This window comes from Vitis vinifera, chromosome 19 (assembly GCF_030704535.1).
Source record: "Vitis vinifera cultivar Pinot Noir 40024 chromosome 19, ASM3070453v1".
Taxonomy (NCBI): domain Eukaryota; kingdom Viridiplantae; phylum Streptophyta; class Magnoliopsida; order Vitales; family Vitaceae; genus Vitis; species Vitis vinifera.
In genome coordinates, this window is record NC_081823.1 from 5738404 (window position 1) to 5765634 (window position 27231).

The 27231-nt window shown below is 36.2% G+C and overlaps 2 protein-coding genes across 19 annotated transcripts; both read right to left on the reverse strand.

Annotated features, from left to right (window-relative positions):
- Nucleotides 1–609: 609 nt before the first annotated feature.
- On the reverse strand, nt 610–26573 carry LOC100852586 (putative ribonuclease H protein At1g65750). 18 transcript variants are annotated; one of them, XM_059735090.1, is made up of 26 exons: nt 26295–26478; nt 19558–19606; nt 19073–19196; nt 16655–16722; nt 13082–13184; nt 10042–10190; nt 9355–9933; nt 9098–9238; nt 8943–9026; nt 8297–8841; nt 8122–8206; nt 7948–8028; nt 7750–7860; nt 7399–7634; nt 7209–7284; nt 7017–7124; nt 6450–6876; nt 6154–6226; nt 5081–5199; nt 3888–4107; nt 2562–2643; nt 2071–2173; nt 1750–1986; nt 1493–1626; nt 1261–1381; nt 610–1062 (listed from the first exon to the last, which is right to left on the reverse strand). In XM_059735090.1, exons 6-16 carry the CDS (start codon nt 10093–10095, stop codon nt 7026–7028), a joined length of 2091 nt encoding a protein of 696 aa, XP_059591073.1. In that variant the 5' UTR covers nt 10096–10190; nt 13082–13184; nt 16655–16722; nt 19073–19196; nt 19558–19606; nt 26295–26478; the 3' UTR covers nt 610–1062; nt 1261–1381; nt 1493–1626; nt 1750–1986; nt 2071–2173; nt 2562–2643; nt 3888–4107; nt 5081–5199; nt 6154–6226; nt 6450–6876; nt 7017–7025. The 18 variants fall into 18 exon arrangements, with proteins under 18 accessions (XP_059591073.1, XP_059591072.1, XP_059591077.1 ...); XM_059735089.1 differs by having other exon boundaries at nt 13082–13187; nt 26295–26466; XM_059735094.1 differs by lacking the exon at nt 19558–19606 and having other exon boundaries at nt 26295–26466.
- LOC104877545 (uncharacterized) lies at nt 13640–16648 on the reverse strand. Its single transcript, XM_010646041.3, has 2 exons — nt 15208–16648; nt 13640–15113 (listed from the first exon to the last, which is right to left on the reverse strand). The coding sequence occupies exons 1-2, from the start codon at nt 15537–15539 to the stop codon at nt 14024–14026; spliced, it is 1422 nt and encodes a 473-aa protein (XP_010644343.1). The 5' UTR covers nt 15540–16648; the 3' UTR covers nt 13640–14023.
- Nucleotides 26574–27231: the final 658 nt, after the last annotated feature.

Consider the following 27231-nt stretch of genomic DNA (forward strand, 5'->3'; position numbering starts at 1 on the left):
TTTTACAACTAATCCCTAATGTTTTATAGAATTGTAAACCTAATTTTATTTTAAATTTATTTTTAATCTTTTTTAATATGTTTTAAAAATAATTTTTATATCTAATATTTTATTTTTTTAGCATTCTACATGTTCATATAATTATTGTTTTAAACAACCATAAAAAAACAATTAAAAAATATTTTCTAAAAAACACTATGTTTTTTATTTTTAAGAATAAAAAACAAAAAGCAAATTTTTGAATGTCAAATGTTGTTTTTTTTTTTTTTTTTTTTTTTTTTTGTGTTCTGAAAAATAAAAAATATTCTTAAAAGCATTTGCCAAACAAACCCTATATGACTGTTTCCACCCAAAACATGAAAGCAATGCCTACTTTCTACAATCTTCTCCACTTTTGAAAGTATTCTCCCATCTCTAATGAAGAAGAATTTCTTGACCAAGACCTGAACTCTAATTTTTATCACCACAACTGAGAAGCTGGCCTAAACCTTTTCTCAAACATCATAATTTTAATAAACTGCAGAACTACAAACCATTGTGGACTTAGCCATTAAACATGAAGAATGCAATCCCATATCAAATTGAAGCATTAAGGTGCAGGAATGCAAATAGGGGTAAATAACCGTTACTGATTAACCAGATAGCCCAAAAGTCGATCACATGGAAACCCACGTCGTAAAACTGTTTTTTAAGTGATTTGTCTACAATGCAACAAAACCACATGTATGTCTGCAACATATATTACAATAATGGTATGTGCATTCCAAGTTAGGATTAAGCTTCCTCTATATTCAATGGGATGTGTGTTAAGATATAGAGGGAACTGAAGGCATACTGACTAACTACCGTTATCCAACGAACAAAATAAACTGGATTCATCTTTGATATCTCCTCCAACAATAATCTGGATTCAGCTGCAAAATGGAATGGAACAACAGCCCTGGCTGTTATCCTATGCCTTTTCTCATTCATGTACTAATGCTGTGCAACACTAATCCGAAAAAGATGAGGAGCCCAAATAGCTTCCTACATTTTCTGTTGGAATAGGTTCTCTTCTCCCTCCTGCAGAGAAGATTGGGTTTTAAAAACATCAGATTTTGAATGCCAGAAGTTCATCATTTTTTTTTTCTCCATAGAACCCAACTAGGCTACCAAATAAGTAACCAACTACATATGAATTAATGCATCAATGACCAACTCTTTCAAGTTAACTAAGATTTGGACAAACTCATAGATATTTCAATATTGTAAAGAGTTTACCTGTGATTTCAGCTTATCAAGCTCATCAGCAGAGTACCCAAATATTCTCTCTGCTTGTTCATTGAACAGAGAAAGCCAAGCTTCACCACTAGCATCTGAAACTTTCACTACCATTATGTACCTGGAAAACAAAACAGAAAGGAACAAAGAAACATCACTCATAGGATAACTTTCATGAATTTCAACTACTATCGCTGGATTCTTATTGATTCAAATTCCATGAATCCCTCACCTTAAACTGCACTCATCATCATTCTTTTGGCATCCTTCACACCAATAGCATCTGTGACTTTCTTGTTGCATGTCTTACAAGCCCGATACCACATTGTTTGATCAGGCTTGATGAAGCTTATGCATGCTCTGATGCTAAAAAAGGAATGTTGTACACAGACAAGCCCACATTATCAAACCTGAATATGGTTTTAACTCAAAACTAAGGCTAAGACCAGTTTGATCATGTTAGGTTATTTTAATGACAATAATTATTACCTTGTCTTCACCCAAAGATGGGTTGCTGGTTACATGAGCAAGGGAAACCCTGTCATAGTACATGGACCTCACTCCACCCTTAGATGAAGGACTGATATCAAACCCAATAGAACCCTCCCTTCTCCAACTTTGAGAGATTTAATTGCAACAATTGGAAATTTATCAGCATTATCCAACAATTCCTGCCCTACATTAGTACCATGATCATTCCACAAAGAGACCACAACACTCTTCTTCCTACAATTCAAACATCCATAAGTTCAATATGAAGAGCAACATTAGACCAAACTGACCAGTGCAAAAAATAAAATATACACTCACGTCTTGTCCGCAATAGTAATATCACGCTTAGGAACAATGTCTTTGTTACTCTTCCTTCGTATGCTCATTGTAGGAGAGACACTTTGAACAACTCCGCTAAAATCTGGAATTAATAATGATATGGGTCATATTACACAAAATAACGAGTGAACAGAAAAATAATCCTTTTGATATGTAATGGACCTTCCCCAATTGTCTGTGTTTTCTCTCTATGATCATCCATTGAAATTTTGGAATTTCGGTTACAAATTCCTAGTATAGCCAATATAGAACAACTACAAACCCCATCCATCATAAAAATAGACAACTCTGTTCAACACACCTCAGACATGTCTCTCTATTACCATAGGAAAACAATCATTAATCAAATCAAAAAGGAAAAACAGCTGCAGGGATGCAAAACTTTGCATTGGAATCTGGAATGACCTAGTTGCTGAGTATAGCTTAACATATTAAAAATTGAACGAGGGAAAAAATGTGGGTATACAGACCTGGAAATAATGATCACAACTGCCTCCACTCTTCGCCAGCATAAACCGCTATTTCCCCAAGCTCTTCTTCAATCTGGATCAACTGAAAGAAATTCAGCAGTTAATTTCATATCTTCCTTGTTGTACATCTAAACCACATGATTGCACAAACTTGCGTTTATGATCAAAAGCTAAAGACTTTTCCAACTGTTGACTGCATTAGCTAAAAGACTAAAGGATCATGAAAGAGCTGGGTTTTGGGGTTTCATGCGCTTTTTTTTTTTTCAGGAGTCAGTGATTCACGAATGTATACTAGAATAATGACTAGGGAGAAACAAAATCAGGATATGTTACTTAGAGTTCTTCCGACGTTGCATTATATTCTCCTGCTAATTTGGAGCTTGCTTTTCTGTATGTGGAAAAGCTCTTTCTGCCTCCAAAGCTAGGGAGAAACTGCTTTGTCAAAGCATTTTTCAACCCAAAAAGACCCAGTTAACACTCCGCTTGTTTTTTTGGAAAACAAAATCTTGGAAAGAGAGGACACTATGCCATCAGATGAGCATTACATCACAACTATGGTAATATCTGCAAGTTACTTGAATATTTGCAAAATATTACACAAATGAAATATGAACATCCTTACCATTTTCTGGAAAGCAGTCTCCTAGATAATTATTTTTTTTAAAAAGATCTGGAGATCAAGAAAAAGCATTCTTTATCCTAAAAATATCCTTGACAGTAAACATAACCTGAAGAATTATGTAGTAGTGCAATATACAAAACTACAAATTAAATTAGCAAAAAAATACAAGGGTCAGAAAAGAGGAAGATGCATTTCAAAAGAATCCATTATGTTTTCCAAGGCAATTGAAAAGAAGTTCACCTCATGTAGTTTTATCATGGTGTTTCGGAAAAGTAGACACTCAAACTGGAAAAGGTATTGGAAATGTTTTCAGCACAACAGGTTCTCCATTAACAAAAATCTTCACAAACCTTTAAAATGAGGAAAATTAGGATGGCATTATGTTCTAGGATGCCACTTTCCATGGAAGTAGGTTGTGCATGCCCACATTGGTCATCTCAAATCATGCAAGTTCTTCAATTATATAACTTACTAATAAATCATAATGATAAACAAGCTCATCCAATAGAGTTAGACACTTCTTTTCATGATTTAACTTCCCATCTAAGCAACCCGAGCCCTAGTATGTAGGATCCTGTTTAAGATTTCCAAAATTCTGAAATTAATTATCAATTTTCATTTCTGAAGCACTCCAAATTCCTTGGATTCCAATTTTGTCTTTCAAATGCTAGGAAAAGAAGGTAATAATTTAGAACAGTGCTTACTGCAATGTCCTTCTGGGAAGACCATTGTAACATTTATTTTATTTATCACCAAAGATGCAGCACACTCCATGCCTATGTACCCACCGCCAATCAGAACAGCATTCCCACCAGTACAAGATTGCATGACATCAACAAGCCTGGTGGCATCAGCCAAGTCACGTAAATAACACACATTTTCAGCATCTGATCCAGCCACTCCAAATTCCTCAAGCTGCAATGCCTATACATAAGATGCAATTGATTAGTCAGTCAACAAATTATTAATTAAATCACTATCTTTAATAGGTGAGAATTGGCCTCAATAATTGGTCCTTATAAATTAGTGCCACTCCCAAATTCAATATTTTTATTGAAAGATTGAGAGCTGACCATGAATCACAAGAAGACATTCTGTACCATTAAACTGACAAACTTCACCTGATTCTGTTTCAGTCCTTTCTTTGCTAATTTTGTTGTTGAGATATATGCAAACGTATTGACACAAACATCGTATGTAGATATATATATATATATATATATATATATGTAAATGGTATAGCCTTTTAAATACAAATAAAGTTGCTCTGAAACATTCGCTTAAAAAAAAATGTCACCTTTCCACCTTTAATCTGGGCTCTGATTACTTGGGGATTGGCCTTAAATTCAATGTAGAAAGCAACAAGATCAGCTTCTTAATGACAGATTCAAAAAGGCTTGATACATCATACCACAATCTTCAAAAAATTAAATTCTAACAAACTTTTAATGTTAACTAAGGATTTTGAGCGATTTGAAAATTTTGACATTCAATATGTCGACAGAAACTATGAAATTTCTAGTATTTGGGGAATGCTGTTAGGAATTGTTGTAAATTCAGGATTCTGTTTTTTTTTATCCTTTAAATCAAGATGACAACCAAAATAAATAAATAAATAGACAAAGAATTAAAATAAATAAATAAAACCTGATGCTCAAGCCCTACACCACAAAGACACATGCAACCACAAAGCACAAGAAACAACTGATTTCTGTTTTAAAACTAAAAGAAAGAACAGTTACAGAAGCAAAGGAAAACAATGTGGGTATAAAACAATTTTAAGTCTTTCCAAAGAAAAAAATTCATCTCTCTTATAGGGATTAACCATAAGTGAAAATATCTCGCCTATCTGATGCACTACAAGGTAATCGACTGTTGAAAGATCAGTTTTCAATACCCGAACACCTGTTGCAATGATGAGAATCTTGTAACTTATTGTTTATCCAGTTGCTTTTAGTAGTGTCTTCCGCCTCACATCAGCAGATTTGACTCCAGTACCAAGGACAAGTTCAATTCCTATGCAGAGTCCAAAAGTCAGGTACCATGCTGAGAACAGATATATATATATATATCTTCCATGTTCTTTTATTTGATCGAATGATATGCTTGTACTTTTAATCAGATAGAAAGCATAGATAGAAAAATATTTAAAGCATAAACAACAGTAAGAGACTTGAGATCAAATTGATGCTATTTAAGGCATAAATAAAAGGAAGAAATTCAAAATCAAATTGAAGAAATAAGCATTAATACAAAAATATTACATGAGGAGATGCAGTCAACTATTTTCATGAAAAATCAGCAATCATCCATAATTCAACAGTTAAAGTTTTTTAACAATAATGATATGAATATGATATTAGAAGTTATAACATTAAGAAATTGATATAGACAACAGAGTTCCTTAACATTTCAATTTCAATGAATTGACAGATATCAATTAGAGCCCTATAACTTGGTAGCGGATTGGAAATTAAAAAATTTTTCAATTGCACATGAAGGAAAAAAAACAAATATCACTGCTCACCATGTGATTTAAGCATACTGGGCTACACCTATGCCTAATTTGAAATGCAGGAAATAGAAATAATTGGATCCACTAAGGTAAGATAGGGAAACTAAGAAGTACAAGAAGCTGGTTACCACTCACAAAATGTAGAGACAGTTCAGTTATCAATCAAAATTCCGTACGAAAAAGAAATTTTGATATTTGTTTCTATTCAAACCATTTAAAAACTTTATTCACGCATTTTCCTAAGGACAATCTTAAGTATTTTGCCGAGACTTGATATTAAGTATCAAGTGCAAATAAGTCAAAACCAGTGCAGAAAATGAGATAGAACCTTTTCATCCAGATAATACTAATGATGTATCTTAATAAACCTGAATTATGCTAGCCAATTAATTCCCATATCAGTAGCCTTTCAATGGATGGAAAAAACTAATATGCAAGCAGAGAAGGCAACATACCATAAACTAAATTCCCGAAAACCATGGTGACCAACGATCATAAGTTGGTATAATGAAGTCCTCTGTCTGTACACTGCATATGGTGAATGAAAAACACAAGAAACTTTATTAACAATGAGGATAGTTTTTCCCAATAGAATATACTAACTAAAATAAGCACCATCAGGGTGTACAAACATGAACCAATATGCCACAACTATTTATGAAGGATGGTCAACATTCAAACAAGCTTGTTTAACAAAAGGGAGAGAACGACAATTCAAATTTTTTTTTATAAATAAAATGGAGAGATTTACCTTGGCCAAATAGTATGCAGAATAAAAAGCGAGTTCTTCAACATAGACAATAGTTTCTCATATTGCATGGATCTCATAGAACTACGAACCTGCCAAGAGGTAATGGAGTAACCTTTTAAGGTCAACCAAAATTTCATATACCAATGTATGTTTTGTATAAACGGCTAAATTAATCTAAAAGCACCTAACCTAAAAAGCATTTATTATGTCTGTATATAGTTTTTAGAGAGCTCTCGTATTAGGCATGGCTAAATTTACAAACAAAAATAAAAAAATGAAGAGTTATATTATAAAGTTTGATTGATGATGAGAATGTCTTATGATCACATCCCTTTCTCCAGCATCCACAATTTCGCAATGTCAAATTTCTCCCATCTTCCTCATGGTGGCTTCATGCTTGTGAGGAATCATGTTTTCTGAATGTTGGCTGCAATTAACAAAAAAAATTATAATATTAATAATAATGACACTAATCATGAGAATAAAAACTTTTAATAGAAAGTGACATTGTCTTTTATAGGCGACATCTACTATTTAATAAATTGCAAGTAGCTTAAGTGGGACTACCCGCAGATGTCATAGTCGACATGCCTTCATGACCGTATCTCTAGCATTGTTTGCGGGATTCATAACCAACGTAACAACCAGCCTCAAGCGATAAAGGTGCATCTTGTCCTGCACACCAAAAGTCAAAATCATGGCCATTTGTTTGGTGAATACTGCAAATGAACCAAGTTGTACAATGTTGGTTGTGCTTACCTCCGCGATTGCTTGTGCTAGTGTGGCCCCATTCCAATGTTGCATGTACTTTATTGCAAACATGCCACAATCAAATCTACACCACCAATAGCATTACACCAATCATATGAATACAGCAAGCATAAACGATAAATACATCACTAGCACATAGTTCAAGATACGTAAAATTATAAGGCCGACAGTGATCTACCCATTTTGTTGTTGCACAAGTTGGGGTTGTACATGCTCGAATTTTGAGACCTCCACTCGTCGTAGCATGCCATGAGCATGAAATGCTTTTCCAATTGTCTCAGACAATCGTCTTGATACGACACTTATCCCATTGCCCCTTCTTAAAGGCAACGAAGATAAGATTTCGACTCTGGACGATGGAATATTCAGCACATGCACGTGCCAATGGTTGTTATCGCAGACGGGAAAGAAAAGCTACACGGGGATTGTTGACATATCCATTAATAGGTCAATAGGGCAAAATAATTAGGTCAAAAAATGAAAAGAGGATTTGGCTAGGAAAAAAATCATTGTAGTAGGGTTCAATTACCAGCTCGCAACTTGAGAAATCATGGCCCACATATTCAGCATCAAGGAACATCCGACACCGGTCCCTTATTTCATGCTTTTTTGCCTTTGTCGTCAGGCTGGCCAGCACCACCTGTCAATTTTTTGTAACAGCTCACCACATTGTCTCCAATGTAAAATAATAGAGAAACGTATTAAACAATTATGATGAAGGACTCACAGAGAATGATGGGTCAAAATAGTGTGCACGCGGTGGTCTTTCTTGTTCTACATTTAGCATTCGACACACAACCCCTATAATCTGAAAATGGACACATGTTAATTAGCAAAAAAAAAAAAATCTTGTGATTCATATATAACCACCATGGGCCTATACGGAACATTTGACACATACCATACTGTTCACCCAACGACCTCCATTGAGCGAAGAAAGTTCATCCCGTGTGATGTATGTCCCATGCATATGACACAAGATCTCACTGCAATGTAAAAAATGCGTGTAGTCAATAGCCATAAAATGTAACAATAATGCTCGCATTAACATTAGATGGTGAATTAATATGAGGTACCTTGGGTCACCGCCTTCCGACAATGCATAATCAGCAACCATCCTTTCTTCATGGCTGATTTTTGGAAATTGTCTAACACATTGAGAGACGAAGGGGCAAATGGCGGCTGGCTTTACAAGCCTTTTCGTCGTGTGTTTAAATCTCCGTCTAGGTGTAGATTTAACCAGTTTGCTGCCATGGCCTTCTTCAACACCAATTTGTACCCCTTTAGGTGAATGAAATTCAGCACCCTCTGTTGAAGGTGGGCATGGCTCTTGTTCAGTAGACGGGCCATCATCGGCTGCTGCATTGGTGGCCCTTTGTTGGCCAGAACGTGTCGTTGCTGAACCGCTTCCTTTTCCCATTAGTTGATCACTAAATGGATGCACATTGGTGCTACCCTCTTCTTTGTTTATGTCGACATTAACTGCTTCATCTGGTGGGGTAAGTGCACAGCCACGTTGTCCTCCACTAGACCTTGAACGTAGTGTGGCAATGTCTTGTGCCACAGATGAAGCGAGGCTAATAAGATGCTCTAAATTCCGGATCAACCGTGCTTCAATTGTCTATTGATAGCCACAATGAGTCACAATTAGCATGGACAACTTTAGGAGGATGGTGGTCAAGATTGTTTGTGAAGTAATAAAGTCGTAGTGTGATGGCGTACCTCAGTGGGGTCATCAGAATGTGAGCTTCCTGCCTCACACGGTCGTGCATCATTACGTACATGTGGGTTGCTTTGCTCTAAAACCTGCCCATACATAAAAAAATATTAATGATAACACGAATCTACGTTTATGGAGTAGCTAAAGTGGACCATACCTGGACATGACCATAATTGCCATAAGTTTGTATTTCGGCTGCCAAGCGACACTTGATGTGCTCATCTGTCCATGCAGCACATAGTGGACTGCGCACTTCCACTTTGAAAGACATGAGGTAGAACTTCGTCATATAAAAAAGCTGAGCAGTGGGAAGCAAATATAAGTCTGTTAGAGAAGCTATTAGAATATCAACAACATAAGAAATGAATTTGACAGACGCATGAAATTTTAGTGGAGAGAGTGAGAACAGAATACCTGAAGAAACAGCAAACAACCTCTAATGTATGTAGGGTGAGTATTCCGGTAGTCCCTTATCCCATCCTCTAGATATTGGAGAAGAAACTTGGCCCAATTTATGCGGACACCCACATCACTATCCCAAATTGTGTCCCACAAGTCATGCATGCCTTCTTGTTTTGAGTTTGGGGCAAGGATAGTGGCACAGGCGAAAATGAGGAAACACTTCATGAATTCATCGCCAATGGGTAGATCATGCAATTTATCTTCCAATACTTTTATGTTGTATGTGCAATTGGGTGTGGCGCGCCTATTGTGAATGACAATGTCAACGCCTTGGTCCGGGATGCCCAGGACCTCTCTAACATCTTGGGGCGTGATTGGGACAGCAACATTAGTTTGCATACATACGCGGTGGTAGCCAATGTCGTAATTGGCGACTATCCACGTTAGTAGGTCATAACGCAACTCTCTGCAGCCAAGTTGCATCAATCCTCCAAATCCCATACCGCTAATGACATTTTTCTTCTCCACAGAAAGGGTATCTATGATTGATAGGAATTTTTTTCCTGAGCAGCGGGATTTGGGTAACTTAACCTACAACATGAAATGAGGAAAACATATTAAAAATATGTCACAATTAATTATTTTTGGCTAAAGGGGAATGGATTTTTATGTACGTTAAAGGAGTTTAGAATATTTTACCGGTCCAGATCTTGTTGGAACATGGCTTCTCCGCTTTCTTTGTCTGCTGTCCATGTCTTTCTTATATCGACTGGTGGGTGTCTTTTTCTATTTTCAGCACTGGTGTACAGTTGAAGTTGGGGAAAAGTATGCACCAATAGCTGCTATATCTGCACAATTAATAAATGGAAGTTGAAGTTTGAAGCTAAAGTATAATCCTATGTATAAATACAGTAGAAAACAAATAATTAGTTTCAGCAAATGTAGGATTTGAAAGTTGAAGGCACTCCACAACAATTGTATTAAGTCTGGTATTATCATGATCAACAACACAATCAGCATTTAGTGTTTGTGTGTGAGGATCACAAGAACAAAATAAGAATAGCAGTAAGAAATAGGACAGAAGAAAATAGAGAGTTCTAAAACCTGAAGAGAAAGATTAAAGGATGTGTGAGAGAGCTAAGGGTTTATCTACATTGTATTTGCACTATTTATTGAAGCTGTGGAAATGCCCTGAAAAAAATAAAGAAGCATCACATGCTGATCAATGTACTTAACTTTGAACTACCATCTGATGTGTTCCTTTTTTTTAGCATAAGTGCAGAAAAGTTGCTTGATTTAATGGATTTAGCAACTCAATTCCAATAAACATCATGAAGGAACTTTATATAGGTTGTGATCTCAATAATCTGCACTATTGGGCCCTCTAGTCCTCTTAATCCTTGTGGGTGGAGTGAGCAGTAATACAAGAGAGCTTCCAAAGTTCCTTCATGATGCACCCAAGGAATGGATATATTTGCTGAGTCATTGTACCATTGCATCAAACCCAAAGGAGTTTGGAAAAACAATGGCCTAGTATTCATGTATCATGTGGCATTGTTCCTGCATCATCTGTTCATGAGTCCATATGTGACAGAGCTTTCATATATGTATCCACAGATTGCACTTATTCAAAGGCTTCTATGGCATGCTCCAAATTGAGCGTCATTAAAATAGACCGTAAAAACATGTCATTGTTTTCATGAGGTCATTAAAGATATTAGGTTCTCTTGTTATCTCTGTTGATGTGCAGTCCTGCTTTTTGAACTAAACAGAAGAAGATATATTGATATTTTATTTTTAAGATTTTTACAATAACAAAGTAGGTTTGGAATCAACACATGCTGTTTTTTTCTTTTCAGGCGTATGCTGTGGGGAGAGCATTGACTGAAAAGCTTAAGGAACTTATACCACGGCAAATGTTTAAAGTTCCAATCCAAGTATGATCCATATTCACTATTAGTAGGCACTGAAATTCCAAGTACTTGTGAAACCACATTGTGAGAAGGATCATTGTTTTCTTTACAAGACTTATCTATATTCACAACTTCTCTTTAGGAGGATGTTTCATTTTCCTCTTAATGATCTTAGATAGTCAGAAATGGATGGTCCAGAGCCTCCCAACCAATGAAAATGATATAGAATAATAATGGTTCAGGTAAAATTAATTATATATTGTATTATGTATATTATATTTTGTTTAAGTATAATTTTAAAAAATTAAATATAAAAAAGGCATGTCCATTCCAATCAGCTGAGCAAGTGAGTATGGAGGGGGGAGGGCCTTAAGGGACAGTAGATTTGACAATTTGCTTATCATATTAATTCCCAATTAAATTTGGGTAATAGGGGACCACTGCCATTTTTTTTCATCATTCAGATTTATGTTTAATGAAGATAAAAGGAACCCCTAAAAGCATGCTTTGTTTTTAAGATATGTAGAAAGGTAAACAAAAACCAACAATTCAGGCATCAAATTTACCCCAGGGCCGGGGCCAAGATGCTCCACCACTGTTGGGTGTGTAATTCATCAGAGAATGACAAATGCTAAGTTTCCACTTCTGTCATAGCTTGACAGGACATTGGAAAAGAGGTGATGAATCTAATATTTTTCCTGGGGGCCTATTATTGATGCAAAAACTGTATGAATCTTAGAAATTTTTGGCATTGAAAAATTTTTAGCATCATTATGAGGCGATCTTTCCATTAGAAATGCAAGCACTAAGAAGCATTATAAGCCTGGCTTTCCATGTTAATGTTCAATATAGGGCTGCCTTTATGGCTTTCTACATTCAGTTTATGTTTTCATATATGGGGAAAACATGAAACTGAAACCCCTCTCTTACGTGTGTATCTAGAGTAACAAAGAGAATCTTGAATTTCAAAAATCCATGGTTTTAAAACAGGTACAACCAAAATATGATGAATGCAGATTCAGGCATAACAGGACTGTAATCCACATTCCTATTGTTCATATTATACTAAAAATAGGGAAGAAATTGGAAACCAACAATTGGGGTCCAAATTGACCGCATGTGCAATGGAAGCTAGACCTTGGTAATAGAGAACATGCACCAGCATATTGCGAACCGACCCTACCATGCCATAAGAGGCTTGCCTAAGAGACATGGACCTATGATAGACTTACAATTTGGTGTAGTTTCTACCACTATTGTTTCTTCCCAACAAACTAACAAAGGGATAATGAAAACCAAAATCATTAGCTCTCAAAGGCCTCATGTTTAAAATATTTGGATATAGGAGCTTTTTAGTAAAAAAAATGTCAAATGCATCCAATCCATAAGGGAAGAAGAAGAATCTGGTGTAGTTAGATTAATTGCTTTGAACATAAGGTCGTAAATCTATCTTGTTAAGGAGCTTATAGATTGCCATTATAGTTGACCATGCTATGCATATTTGGGAGGGATAACATTCTTAATATTTGTTGTGGAATTGATCAATGGTGGGTTTTCCTGAGATGTAAACTCAACTTCAGCTCATATTCTGATTGCTCAGAAAAGTGGAAGTGGTAAAAGCACCAAATTGTCTTCATTAGTGTGGGAACATAAGGTTATTGGGGAAACTGGATGTTGTCATTCTTTTATTTCCCTAATGCTCCAATTGTTGATGTTAAAAGTGAAGATTGGAATATGTCAATGGTTGGGAAGAGTATGACAGCATAAACTAGGAATGGTTGGATATCATAAAAAATAATAAAAACCAACCCAAATGATGTGCTTACCCCAAGGGGGTTCTTTAAGGTATAGGAAGTCAGTGTATCTCCTGCAATGGTGTGATAGGTAGAAACTCGACCCCTCCCAAGTCGCAGCAAAGCCTACCGACGTCTACTACAAGAAGCAGAGGGCAAACCATTAGAATCATATTGAGGTTATGAAACATACTAGCCAACACAGGGTCATAGTTGATGTAGCATGACAAGACAATAAACATGAAGAGTATATCAAGGAAACAACAAAGGTGTAGGGGAAGAGCCTGATCATAATGAGCAGAAGCATATGGATATTTAGCCATATATTGGGATAGTAGCAACATATGTCATTTGAATGAAAGTTTTCCAATATGTAGGTTTTTTGTCACTATGTCTATAAATGATGGATTTTGTTATACAACATGCAGAAGCTTTGTTGAGAACAGCTATAACATTTGGTATTGCTTTGTACGACAAAGTTCTTAATAGATAAGAGCATCATATTTACCATATACCTTAAATTAGAATTTAAAAGTAGTCGAGTTTATGGTTTTATAAAAAATTTGCCTACTAAGAAATAAAGAGAATGAATGATGAAAACAATTTCCATGTAATATTACCCATTACAACACAGTAATGATCAGTGTTACAAATGTGAACTTGGTTGGCAACAACCTTTAGAAAGAGTATTCAAAACATGTAATGGATATACAATGGAACATAGTTTCAATAAGGAAGAATGTGACAACATTGCACTTAAGATAAAGGATTCTTGCACGTTTTCCTGTTGTGCCCGGAAGTATGACATCTTGAGCAATAGACAGTCCGTTTATCTTGAAATTGGGACTCAATGCGCTTCTTCCTTGGTTTTCCGGGAGGCTGCTTGGTATTGGGGGGGGGTGGGGGGGGTCAAGAGAAAGGAAAACTTCACCGGTCATAAATCGAACCAAACCATCATTATCGACGCTTGGCATGTCATGGGTCTCTATACCGGAGAAGGAGCCCGAGTAAATCAACTCTTGCATTGAAATTTTCTTTCAAGTGACGGTAATAGTAGGCGTGGTTTTCAAGCCCAAACACTTCAGGAACACTACGAAGGAGAGCAGGATGTCTATCCGAGATAATAACGACTTCCTTATCTCCAACAACCTTCTCCAAATTTTGCAAAAACCAAGACCAATCGTCATAATTTTCTGAGCTCATCACGCCAAAGGCTAAGGGGAACATGGAGTCATTAGCATCATATGTGGTGGCCGAAAATAACGCACCCCTATATGGCCCACTCATATGGGCAGAGTCAATAGCAATGATTGGCTGACACCCCAATGCAAACCCTTGGATAGAAACCGAATGAGCAACAAATAGTTGCTCAAAGTGCCCATCACTTGAATGTCTCACCTCAATAATGCTTCCCGGATTTGTTGCAACCATTCTCTCACACATCCAAGGCAACAATTTGTAATAATATTTGGGCTCTCCATAAATGCGCTCATTTGCCTTCTCCTTGATATTCCATGCTTGAAGATACGTCAATTGCATGCCATGTTGCCTTTGAAAGTCCTTACAAATTTGACGGGGTTGGTAATCGGGAGTGGACCGGATGACATCATCGATAAGCATAGAAGCACGGTTGGATCTCACTAAAGGTTGGGATGCGGCAACATTTTCCAAACTATGATTATGGCGGTTTTGAAAAGTGTGAACCTGAACGATGTTCGATTCCCCAATAGCGCGAGCTGTGACTTTCCAAGGACATTCATTAACAGAGCAAACAACTGTCATGTGTTTTGGACTATTCCTCTTGAAGCAATAACGAAATCTACTAGCAATTGACATCAAATAAACGACATCACAGAACTCAAAAGCATTGGGGAAGGTATGTCCACTACCCATAATGGAATTTTCAAAAAGCCTCGAGTCACGCTCGAGTATATTTGATTCTGCACACCTTTGGGAAAACCCATATGACTCAATTGTAAGAGAGTCATTACAGATATCAATTGGCGGATCACCACCGGAGGAAAGTAGGTGTGCCGAATTCGAACCAACAATAGGAGTAGGGGCACTACAAATGAATAAAAAAAAATTAATCCATCTACATATATTTGAAGAAAAGTTAATAGACATAGTGAATGTGATGTTTGTAAGGCTCTAAGTACCTATTCGGTGCTATACAACCTTCAACAACTTCACTTGATGACGAGACATAGACGCGACAAAACATTTCATTGAATCGAAACATCTTAAGTAGGGCTGCGTCATCATGCAAAGGTAGTAGACATGATGGGTCAAACTTCACCGTGAATTCCAATTTGATAGAATTCCGATCGAAGTGCAGTGCATCACACAATTTTGAAACAAAATCACTTTGTGACATATGTCGGCTAACAACCATGGATTCAGTACGACCTCCCTGATATTCTACAAACCCTCCAACACATTTAATTAGCTGACCGCCTTCATGAATGTAACAGAACATGTCCTCTTCCATCTCCTTAATTAAATAGAAGCTTGTTACAAACAAAAAGACAACAAAAGTAAATAGGGAATATGTATGAATATAATGATGTTGGAAAGAGGAGAAGAGGGAATCGTGAGAAATGTCATAAAGGGGTCATCCTCAGGCCATGTGATATTTAAATTAAGGTAGTGCATGAATCCCTTTGAAGAGTCGTATTTTCCTATAATATTCATGGAATATGGAATAGGATTCATTTCCACTATTTTTGATGGGTGTAACATTGTTGTAGATTTCATGGTAGATTTGCCTAGGGTGGAAAATGTATGTTAATTATCACTAAGCTTTCCAACAACTCAACCAAAATCGCTGAGTGGTGTTAAAAATCAAGCGTTAGTCAATATGAGATATGTCATAAATACTCAAATAACGGTGTAAATGTGGACAGATTGTTATGCTGGGAAAACTGCTAAAATCTGGGTTATTTTTTATACAAACTAGGAATCAGTTTATGGTAGCAGTCAGCCAAGAAATTAGGTTGATTTTTTCTCGGTGTCAATTAATCTAAATAAATGATACCAAGTTCGATGTCCTACTAATTGGAAAAGGAGAAGTAGGTTCATATTGTTGTGTTGGGATGGGCACATCAAAACACAATTTTCTTTCGATGGGAAACATATGATTGTAAGTACTATGGAATAAGGATACTATGAAAATGATCATAGCCATTGTCATGTCAGTCTCAATGTAATATAGGTATTCGTATGTTGATATGTGTGAACATCCAGTTGCTACAAATACATGATGTCCCTAATAAAACATGGAAAGAGTGTGGAGTAGAAACAAAATCATAATTGTTATCGTTTGCCAATTAGTAAAAAAAATATCCAACATAAATATATTCTTAACAACAATGCCACAAACAAAGTGATGATTACATGTTCTCGGAAAGTGAAGTCAGTGTCTTAGGGAAGATAGGATGTACATAACAGATGATAATATAATAAAGAAAAGATGATTGCGGAAACATCCCAATAATTATTGTTTTCCCCAGGATGCACTTGATGCTCTACCAAGAAAGAGGAAGACAGAGACAGAGACACACATACAGAGAACAAATAAGAAGCAACATAGGAAAAAACGAATACCTCAACAACAATTCCCAAGTAATCTATGAGTGATGGAATATTGCCTTCAGGAAACAGTCCATATATATCTGTAATCCAACAAGGAGAAGTCGAGAATGGGCAGGAATTTGAAAGATAACAATACATATATAGTTAGGAGAAGTCCATACATATATAGTACAAAAAACTAGTTTCCTTATGTGGGATATCACACATGTTCACTTTTATGTTGACAATATTGGCTTGGCTCAAAAAAGTGGTTCTATTAGAGTTGTAAATGCGACTCCCTATAGTGCACTTGACTTCATGTTTAATGAGAAGATTAAGACTGTAAAGTAGGAGGTTCAAGAGGTGTGACAAGGAATTATTTGGAACGTTGTAGTCTCTAAGGCTAAGGGGATTAGGACATTGGGAGCTTATCTTTTGTGAGGAGGTTGGAGGTCGATGTGCAATTTTCCATTTTCGCAAGATAGGGAAACTAGTTGGTGCCAAAAGTCCAATATTTTGTAATGAAGAAGGTGACAAAAACATAAAATTTGCTAGGGCTCTTTGTATAATTATCGTATACTGGAATGACAACCAATGATTAAAATATAAAAAATTATGGAAATATCGACAATTGGATTATATGGAATAGTGGATGAAAATTTGGATAAAATATATAAGTGGAATGAAGTTGATAAAACCTTGTATAAATGTTAGGAAATGCTCTAATAAATGATAAAACGAACAATAATACATTTATTAAAATTGTTTTGTTGAAGAAAATATATATATAATGCTGATATGTTTATGTATGTTTTTAAGTCTAAAAAAATGTTAATAATTTTATTTACATGTTCACATTTATTTTGTATTTAACAATTCAATAAAATATATAAAGAAAGACTCATCAATGGTCTTATTATGATTTTTTTTTTCCCAGATTTTGAATAATTTGTTGAATGAAATTTGAAAAATAAAATAATTTAAATTAATTTTAAGTAAAGCCAAATGAGACATGTATATGATTATATTCATATATATTCTAAAGATGCAGGATTGAGAAGGAATAATTGCTGAAAATCCCAATCAAACTAAAAAAGAAACAGAAAATATCTGATAAAACCTGAAAAAATGGGGAAAAACAGTCAATGATTTGATATTTCTGATTCATGTTTCATGTTGGGGTCCACCAACACACAATATTTTGATGAAATAGTGGTAACTTTGAAGGACATTTTCATGTTTCATAACAATCACTTTATGTTAGACATTTTTTATACTGTTATACCTCACTTTTGCCTCAAAAAGAAAAAGAAAAAAGGAAAAATACATTTTGAAAATATTTAATGGGTATGAAGGTTCAGTGTGGAGAATACCTAATGATTCTTGGCTATAAAATGTAAATCATTGCTTTTCCCATGAGTGGGAACATGATCAAAGAAGACATCATAAAAGTGCTCGAGGGATCCTATGATAGATGTCATTTTAAGAAAATTTTGACTACTGCATTTATTTGTCTCATTCCCAAAATGGAGAGGCAGTTGAAGACTTTTTTTTTTTTTTTTTTTTAATACTAGCCCTGTGGAAATTGTTCATAAAAGCATTTTTTAAGTGTTAAAAGAAAGATTGAAGGATGCATTATAAAAGTTGATATCCCACAGCCAAAATGCATTTATTGAAGAAAAACAAATCTAGGATGCTGCTTATTGATGGTACTCGGCATGGATCCAAAACATTCAAAGAGTGGTAAAAAGACTTGATTGATGGAAAAGAGCATCTAGCCAATATATGGTCACAGTCAACCAAAACAAGCGAGCTGGCTAAGTATTCACTTTTCAGGACCAGAGAGCAATCACAATCAATGCATTGTCTAGGTTAAAGGGAAAATTTTTCCAGAGCAGTTACGAGAGCATTCATCAGACAATGACATCAATCCAAAATTTTAGATAAGGTAAGACAAATTTGTATTCTTCCATGGAGGTACTTATGGTTTTGGATGCTGAGAAATCCCCTATCCATAAAGGCAAATGAGAAAAAAGAACCAACTAAAATATGAGATGGAGTCACTCTCTCACTCGGGTGAGAACAAGGAAATAAGTAAGATGCATGTGTGCTGTCTTTTGGTACCTTGTTTTTCCTTTTCTTTTTGTGGTACTTCAGAGCAGTGTCTCTCTCCCTTCCTTACACACACACTCGCTCTCTCAGATGAGAAGAAAAAACCAATAGGCTCACAACAAGAAATTGTTATTTTGTTACTATCAATTATGTTTGTGGGCTTATTGTGACTACTAGTTTTCAGAACATTTCAAACTTTTCATTAGACACATCATCCAAGTGTGATGGAACTTGTTAAAAGAATCAGAATGCATAAATTAGCAGTTAGACAATGTGGCAATCATTAATTGCAATATATGTTATCCAAAATGCTGCCATAATAAGTGATTGAAGTCATGCCTGTCTGCAGGTCTCTTGGTGCGCTGGCAAGAGCTCATTATACTTTATTTGCAGATCTAACATGTCAGCTTGTAGCTTTTCATATTCAGACACAGTTGGACCACCTAACTTCTGTTGGACAAACCTGCAAAACAATATATATAAGAAGTTAGGTTATGACATTTGATCAATATTACATATTTACATGTGTGAGTATGATTGTTTAAATGTATGTACATATATTACTACAGATCATATCTCCAAGCCATTACAATCCCCTACTCAACTGAGACGTGGTATGGAATTTCCAAGCTTGTTTTTCAATGGTCTTTGCTAAACTGGATTATTTACCTTTCACCAGTTGCCGATTCCTTTTCTTATTAGTATGGTAAATATGATAGTATAGATTTTAATCCTTAATGGAAATCCAAAAGCTGGTAATAAATAATTTGAAATTGTTTCAGTTTTTCAAGAACACAATGCCTAGACCAAAGTGATGAACTTACTCAACATCAGAGGAGGGTTTGTCATTCTGCTCATATAGTACAACAAGGACTGCACAATAAGCACACCCACAAAAAGCCCACATTATGAGACAGGAAATTCATAAATCGGTTGCCAAGTGCATTTTAGTAATTCATAATCCAGAAAGTTAAATACAGCAGAACCTTTGGTCAGAGCATCAAGAACTCCACTAGATTCTAAATACTTCCTAAAAGCTTCATTTTTCGCCTTTTTTTTTTATAAGCAAACGATATATATAAAAAGGCAAATAAGCCTCAAGGCATACAGGAAGTATACGAGGCTACCACCCCCTCAAACAAAAAACAACACGACCCAAACCCTAATTGGAGGCTAACCACTCCAAGAAACCTATTAGGGATTTCGACTCCATATCAATGTACACTTTAGTCCATCCCCAAATAATGTATACAAGCGAAGTTTTTAATTTCTGATAAGCCAACACACCTCCCTTAAAAGCTAGCCTATTCCTCTCCTTCCATATAGTCCAGAAAATGAATAACGGGATGGACTTCCACACTTTTTCCTTTTCCTCCCCACGAAAGAGCCTTTCCAACTACTAAGAACCTCTTTTACAGAATTTGGAAAGACCCACTGTACACCACACAACGCAAGAATGATGTTCCACAACCCTTTTGCCACTGTACAATGTATTAATATATGATTGATCGTTTCCTCTTCGCACCCACACAAAAAACACCGATTAGGTAATTGCCACCCTCTTCTTTGCAGCCTATCCAAAGTGAGGACCTTCCCCCAAGTAGCTTCCCAAGCAAAAAAGGCAATTTTGGTTGGGACTTTATCCACCCAAACATTGCTATGAGGAAAATCCACTCCTTGAGAGTTTACCAACACATTATACGCTTTCTTGACTTTAAACAGCCCGTCCTCACCTTTCTTCCAAAAAACCGAATCATCTTCCAAATTTACACTATAATCCCTCAACTCAACTAAGAGATTGCCCACCAAGCCCAACTCCCAATCATTCAAGTCCCTTAACAGCCTTAAATTCCACCCTCCTTGACCCACATTCTGATCCCAACATTCCTTCACTGTGACATCCCTATGGACAGCCATGGAGAAAAGGTTCAGGAAGCCTTGGGACAACACATTGTTACCGCACCAAAGGTCAGTCCAAAACCTTATTCTGTTGCCTTTTCCCACCTTGAACCCCATATTTTCCCAACACCAAGTGGACTCCTTCAGAATCTCCTTCCAAACTCCAACTCCAAACGCCCCATTTGCCTTCCTTGTCCTCCACCCAAGCTCCTCTTTCCCATACTTAGCCTCAAGCACTTTTTTCCAAAGCTCCTCCTTAGCACGCGCAAATCTCCAAATCCATTTGCCTAGGAGAGCTTTGTTCAAGAGAGTAAGTTTCCTTAGACCCAACCCTCCCTTTTCTTTATCCGCGCACACCACCTCCCATCTGACTAGGTGAACCTTGTTATCCCCATTGGCTCCACCCCACAGAAAGTCTCTTTGAAGCTTTTCAATCCTTCTTGCCACTGACTTAGGCATACGGAAAACCGACATTTGATACAAGGGGATGCTGGACAGCGTACTCTTTATAAGAGTAATTCTCCCTTCTTTGGATAAATATTGACGTTTCCAAAGGGCAAGCCTTCTCCTCATTCTCTCCTCCACCCCAACCCAAACGGAAGAGGCCCTATTTGGCGCCCCAAGGGGCAGCCCCAAATAAACAGTAGGCAGCTGCCCCACCCTGTACCCAATTTCAGCCGCCATTTCCAGCACCCCTTCCACCTCCCCTACCGGAATTACCATACATTTGTCCAAGTTAATCTTTAAACCTGAAGCTGCTTCAAACCAAAAAAGGACCCAGCCCAAATGCAATAAAGCCTCTTTCTTAGCTTCGCAAAAAACAATTGTATCATCCGCAAACAGGAGATGAGTAATATTAACAGCCTGCTCTCTTCCTCTCCATATCCTGCAGCCATGGATGAATCCCCCTTCAATGGCCCTTGTGATGAGCACACTTAGAACTTCCATACCCATGATAAATAAGTAGGGGGAAAGGGGGTCCCCTTGCCTTAACCCTTTTGTGCTTGAGAAAAACCCAGCTGGAACCCCGTTCACCAGCACTGAATATTTGACAATGGAGATACAATTCCACATCCATCCTATCCATTTTGACCCAAAACCCATCTTTTGCATGACCTTTATCAAGAATTGTCAATTGATGCTATCATACGCCTTCTCAATGTCCAATTTACAAACTATACCTTTCTCTCCCCTTTTTTGCCAAGAATCTATTACCTCATTTGCGATTAGGGAACCATCAAGAATCTGTCTCCCTTTGATGAAAGCATTCTGATCAGAAGATATGACCTTTCCTATAACTTTTTTGAGCCTATTGGCCAGCACCTTAGCCAATAATTTATATAGACCCCCAAGCAAACTGATTGGCCTATAATCACCTAAGTCCTCCACCCCCCCTTTCTTCGGAATCAGCACCAAAAAGGTATGATTCAAGCTCTTAATGAAAGAGTTCTGTTCATGGACCTCCTTGAATAAACCCAAAATGTCCTCCTTGACAATCTCCCAACTATTTTGCCAAAAGGCCACTATGAATCCGTCCGGGCCCGGGGCTTTGTCCCCATTCATCCCCATTAATGCTGCATAGATTTCAGTCTCAGAAAAAGGAACCTCAATGCCATAAGGAAAATGTAGAAAGTTATGACTTAATATAGGGAATGGAGGAATGAAAAGAGACTATCAGCATATGAGATAAATTCATTATGCATAAAGTTGATCAGATGACAAATTGAAGCAGAATAAATTCTACCATGAAGAAATTCTAGCATGTTTGAGGAATGGAATCAATTTTCATGTTGGAGGAATCAAATTTTGGTTTGGAATGTTGGTAGTATAAGTTTGAGCCAACACTTCAAGTTTCAGCGAGAGTCACAGGAGTTGCGGGATGAACTTATATTGATTGAGGTTCTTAATGTCTTCATCCTATTTTTAAGCATAAAGACGATAACAATAACAACAATAATAGTAGCAGCAACAATATTAGCAATAACTGAAAATCAGTTTTTAATTAATCAAGCTATCTACCCTTTACATTCAACCTATGTTAGAGTTCATGCTTCTCCCGAGCTCCTTTTTTTTTTCTCAAGGAAAACAAAATCAGAAAGAAACTTCCCCATATCAAATGATATATAATATCACAATGATTGTGATGTTGCTAGCTATTTAATCAAAAAGGTTGTTTTAAGTGGGTGAGCGGCAGGTCTCTCATGCCCATTTACAAGAAAGTGGAATCCAAAACTGAAGTCGATTACCTCAATTCGGAAAACGTATAGCCATTAGCAAAATACCTACAATCTTATCTTGCAAGTACAGTAGCTATCTTATTTTACCATTTCCAGAAATTATTTCCCAAACACCAAAACAAGCCTAAAAGGAAGTCCCATGTTTAGAGTCCAGAGCAGTTCTACCATGTCAGCGAAGAAGATAGAGGGAATCAAAAACAGTTTTAAATTAAATAACCCTGAAATGATAATAAAATTGCATCTTATCTTGTTTGTTTTGGAATGATATGCATCCTTCTTTGTACTTATCAGCTCATTTAAATTAACTTTGTTGTTTCCGATAAAAAATATGCATTAGACAAAAACCTCACAACTGAATGCACTTCTATTTTTTCAAGAAGACTAAACATCTACCCCTATTTTTTTTTATAGGTAAATGAAGATTGTATTAAATTTAAAAAAAAAACATACACACCGCATATAACATCAAGACCCCACAGAGCAACTCTGGCAAAGCTCGCCTAGTACCACAGGTTACTGACCAAAAAGACCCCATAGAGCTAAGGGTCCCCAATCTGAAGGGATCAAACTAAAAGAAGTACCAGTGGACTCCTTAAAGAAGTGAGGCCCATAGACTACGAGAGACAGAGTTATTTGCTGTCACACAAGGTGATAAAAAGTAAGCATGAGTTGTTTGTGTGTACGTGTAAATGTATTTTGTCTGTACCACAACGCCATTTTTTTTCACACTTCTGTAGCATAACTATCTCAATATCAATTCCAAAAAGCTCCCACTTAGCATGAATAATCTTGAGTTAATTTAATCAATTGGAATTCAAGCAATCTTGTTGTATTTTATTTTGTTGTTTAAGTCTAGAAAAGCTAATCAGCATATTGTCCTTCTTAGTAATAAGGTACAAATAGCAATGAAATAGTATCTTAAGGTATAAATCGTTCTATCCTCTAAAGCATTATGCATCTTGAACTCAATTAATTTAATTTAAGTCCATATCAGAGCGATGAAGCTTAGGATGGATATATCAGTTGAACTCATCCATAAAGAGCATAGCATCAAACTCTTTTATCATCCATGATAGATTTGCACTTGGTTCTTATTTTTCTTTCCATGGGTGTTATGTATGTACTTTGTTGAACTCCTCATCATACTAAAATTCTCTACTACTATAGCCCTTCAGCCTCTACTGTGCCTCTCTCAATTATTGTAGGAGCCACCACAGCAGCATCCAATATTGACTATGTCTTTAAGGAACAGCATTGGTTTTAGTCCATTAAAAGTGAAATCAAGACCAAATTCAAGCATAATACCTAATTTTCTTCCACAAAAATTTTCATCAAGTTGGTTGAAGGTGTGGGTTTAGATTTGAATGTGTCATCCGAATCATAAAGCCTTTGGTTCCTAAAGATGTTGTTCTTTAAGCAAGCAACCTCTGTACAATCATTGAAGATTCTTCTTTACAAATAAGGTCCAAAAGTAGTGCTTTTTCAAACCTAAGTTTAGGCTTGGTGTTCCTTAGTTGGGTGTTGGTACAAACAGGTCCCATTCTTCCTCAGTCGGGTGTTGGCATAAACGTTTTTCGATATCTCAGTAACATGCATAAACTCATAAGTTAGGATAAGGATCGTGCTATGGTGCTAGTGATGTCCAATCAAGAACAACCACGTGGCCAAAAAGTTCTTCCTCCTTTCTAGCTGTCTTATTTCTTTATTCCTTCATTCATTGATCTAGATTTAATCATACGTCTTAGAATTTTCCCTAAAATAATTTGAAGTGTGATGAAAAGCAATTGATATTATGGTTATAGGCTACAGACTACAGTTATCCTATATAATTCAAAAAATATCATGGTGTTAGTGGGTTAGACAATAAAAATAAGAGATAGTGAATTCAGAATAGTTTCTATTCACAAAAGTGGTCTCGGATGGGTGCATGTTACAATCCTTTTACCTTGCAAACAAGTATGAAATCAAGAAGCACTACTAAGAAAAGTAAATGGGGAAAATTTTGAAGGCCAGGGAGTTTTCTATATGCTCTGAGTGCAATGTCATGAGAAATCATGAAGGACAAGAAATTACAGTAATACAACACTAAATGTAAGTGAGGTTTAGAGAACCATGAAGAAAGGAAAGTTAGACTAAGGTTAAATTGATTGTATGGGCACATAGCTAGAAGTAATGTAATTATGTAATCTGTATAGAGGTGGAGATAAATTAAGAGGAACATAAATGGGGATTTGTAAAAAGATAGGCATCAAGGTTTGTTCAAGTTCCGAATGATTGATATGTTTGCAAAAAACAACAAAAGGCAGAGCTCCGTCAAGCCTGCAGAATCTGAGTGGTTGGGAGTGGGATGGGACTTGGGAGACACCCATCTAATATATAGGGAAAGTTGTGTTTCCCCCCCCCCCCCCGTTTTATGGATCTGTTCTAGGGGCCATTAAAATTAAATTTCGCAAACCCTAAACCCACGATTTTTGAGTTAGGCTGAAAAATACCATCTTTGCCTGCAAATCGTGATCAGATTACCAAATAGCATCTTATTGTGCCATTGGATTTAAATTTCGCAAACCCTAAACCCACGATTTTTTAGCCAGGCTGAAAAATACCACATTTGCCTGCAAATCGTGATCAGATTACCAAATAGCATCTTATTGTGCCATTGGATTTATATTTCGTAAACCCTAAACCCACGATTTTTGAGTTAGGCTGAAAAATACCATCTTTGCCTGCAAATCGTGATCAGATTACCAAATAGCATCTTATTGTGCCATTGGATTTAAATTTCGCAAACCCTAAACCCACGATTTTTTAGCCAGGCTGAAAAATACCACATTTGCCTGCAAATCGTGATCAGATTACCAAATAGCATCTTATTGTGCCATTGGATTTATATTTCGTAAACCCTAAACCCACGATTTTTGAGTTAGGCTGAAAAATACCATCTTTGCCTGCAAATCGTGATCAGATTACCAAATAGCATCTTATTGTGCCATTGGATTTAAATTTCGCAAACCCTAAACCCACGATTTTTTAGCCAGGCTGAAAAATACCACATTTGCCTGCAAATCGTGATCAGATTACCAAATAGCATCTTATTGTGCCATTGGATTTAAATTTCGTAAACCCTAAACCCACGATTTTTGAGTTAGGCTGAAAAATACCATCTTTGCCTGCAAATCGTGATCAGATTACCAAATAGCATCTTATTGTGCCATTGGATTTAAATTTCGCAAACCCTAAACCCACGATTTTTTAGCCAGGCTGAAAAATACCACCTTTGCCTGCAAATCGTGATCAGATTACCAAATAGCATCTTTTTAAAAAAAAAAAAAAATCAAAATGTTTAGAGAGCTCGTGAACAATGCAAAACAACCTTCAGCCCAAATCTTTTCTCAACAGCCACACAAAGCCTTAAATGGAAAACTCACCTGCGATTACTCCAAAAGGAAGACGAAGCTCTATCGCGGTTTCCAGAAACGATCCATGAAATTGCAGATCACGTTAGGGCAAAAGAAGAGAAAGTCGCGGAGTCCCCAAATTTCAGAGTTTATAGGTCGGGTGTTGCGTGGGTTTTCCTAATTTCCTAACTTTAAAGTTCAGGATTGTTGTGTTTATTTACTAAAAGCACACTTCCGACATGGAGAAGGAGATGGCTGCTGACATGGATGTGGAGGGGTAATTTTGAAAATGAAATTATAAAACAGTGGATAGTGCATGAAAAGGATAATTTTTTTGCAATAGTGGACATATTTTGGGTTATACAAAGTTGGGTTCTGAAAATGCTATTTTGTCCAAATGGGTGGGCCAAAACACAACTTTCCCTAAAAAGATTCCACACGTATTTGAACACGTTAAGAGGCAACAAGACAAACCATTTCAAGATTGAGAGCTTAAGTTCAAAATAATCCATCGGTGGAAAAAAATGGTAAGAATAGTACCAATCTTAAAATATTTGTGAAATTAATCTTTTGTATTGGTGTAAGTGTCCATATGATTTTTTTTTTCTTTTAGTGTAAAAAATCATCATTAATCATGATGATTTTAAAAGTTATAGAAATATCCTTAAAATTATTTTTAATCTACGTCAATTTTAATGGTATTACGATTATAATATTATTTTAAAAATATTTTTATTATAATAACCATAAAACCATAATTAGTAACTGTCGTTTTGAAATATCATAAAAACCATAGTAACAGACGGTGGTTTTACAATTTTCTTTAAGATCACAGTCACAGATTATGATTTTACAATTTTCTTTAAAACTACAGTCATAGACTGTAGTTTTATAATTTTTTTTCAAACTACAATTACTAATTATGGTTTCACAAATATTTTTAAGGGGAACTCATGTAACCATAACT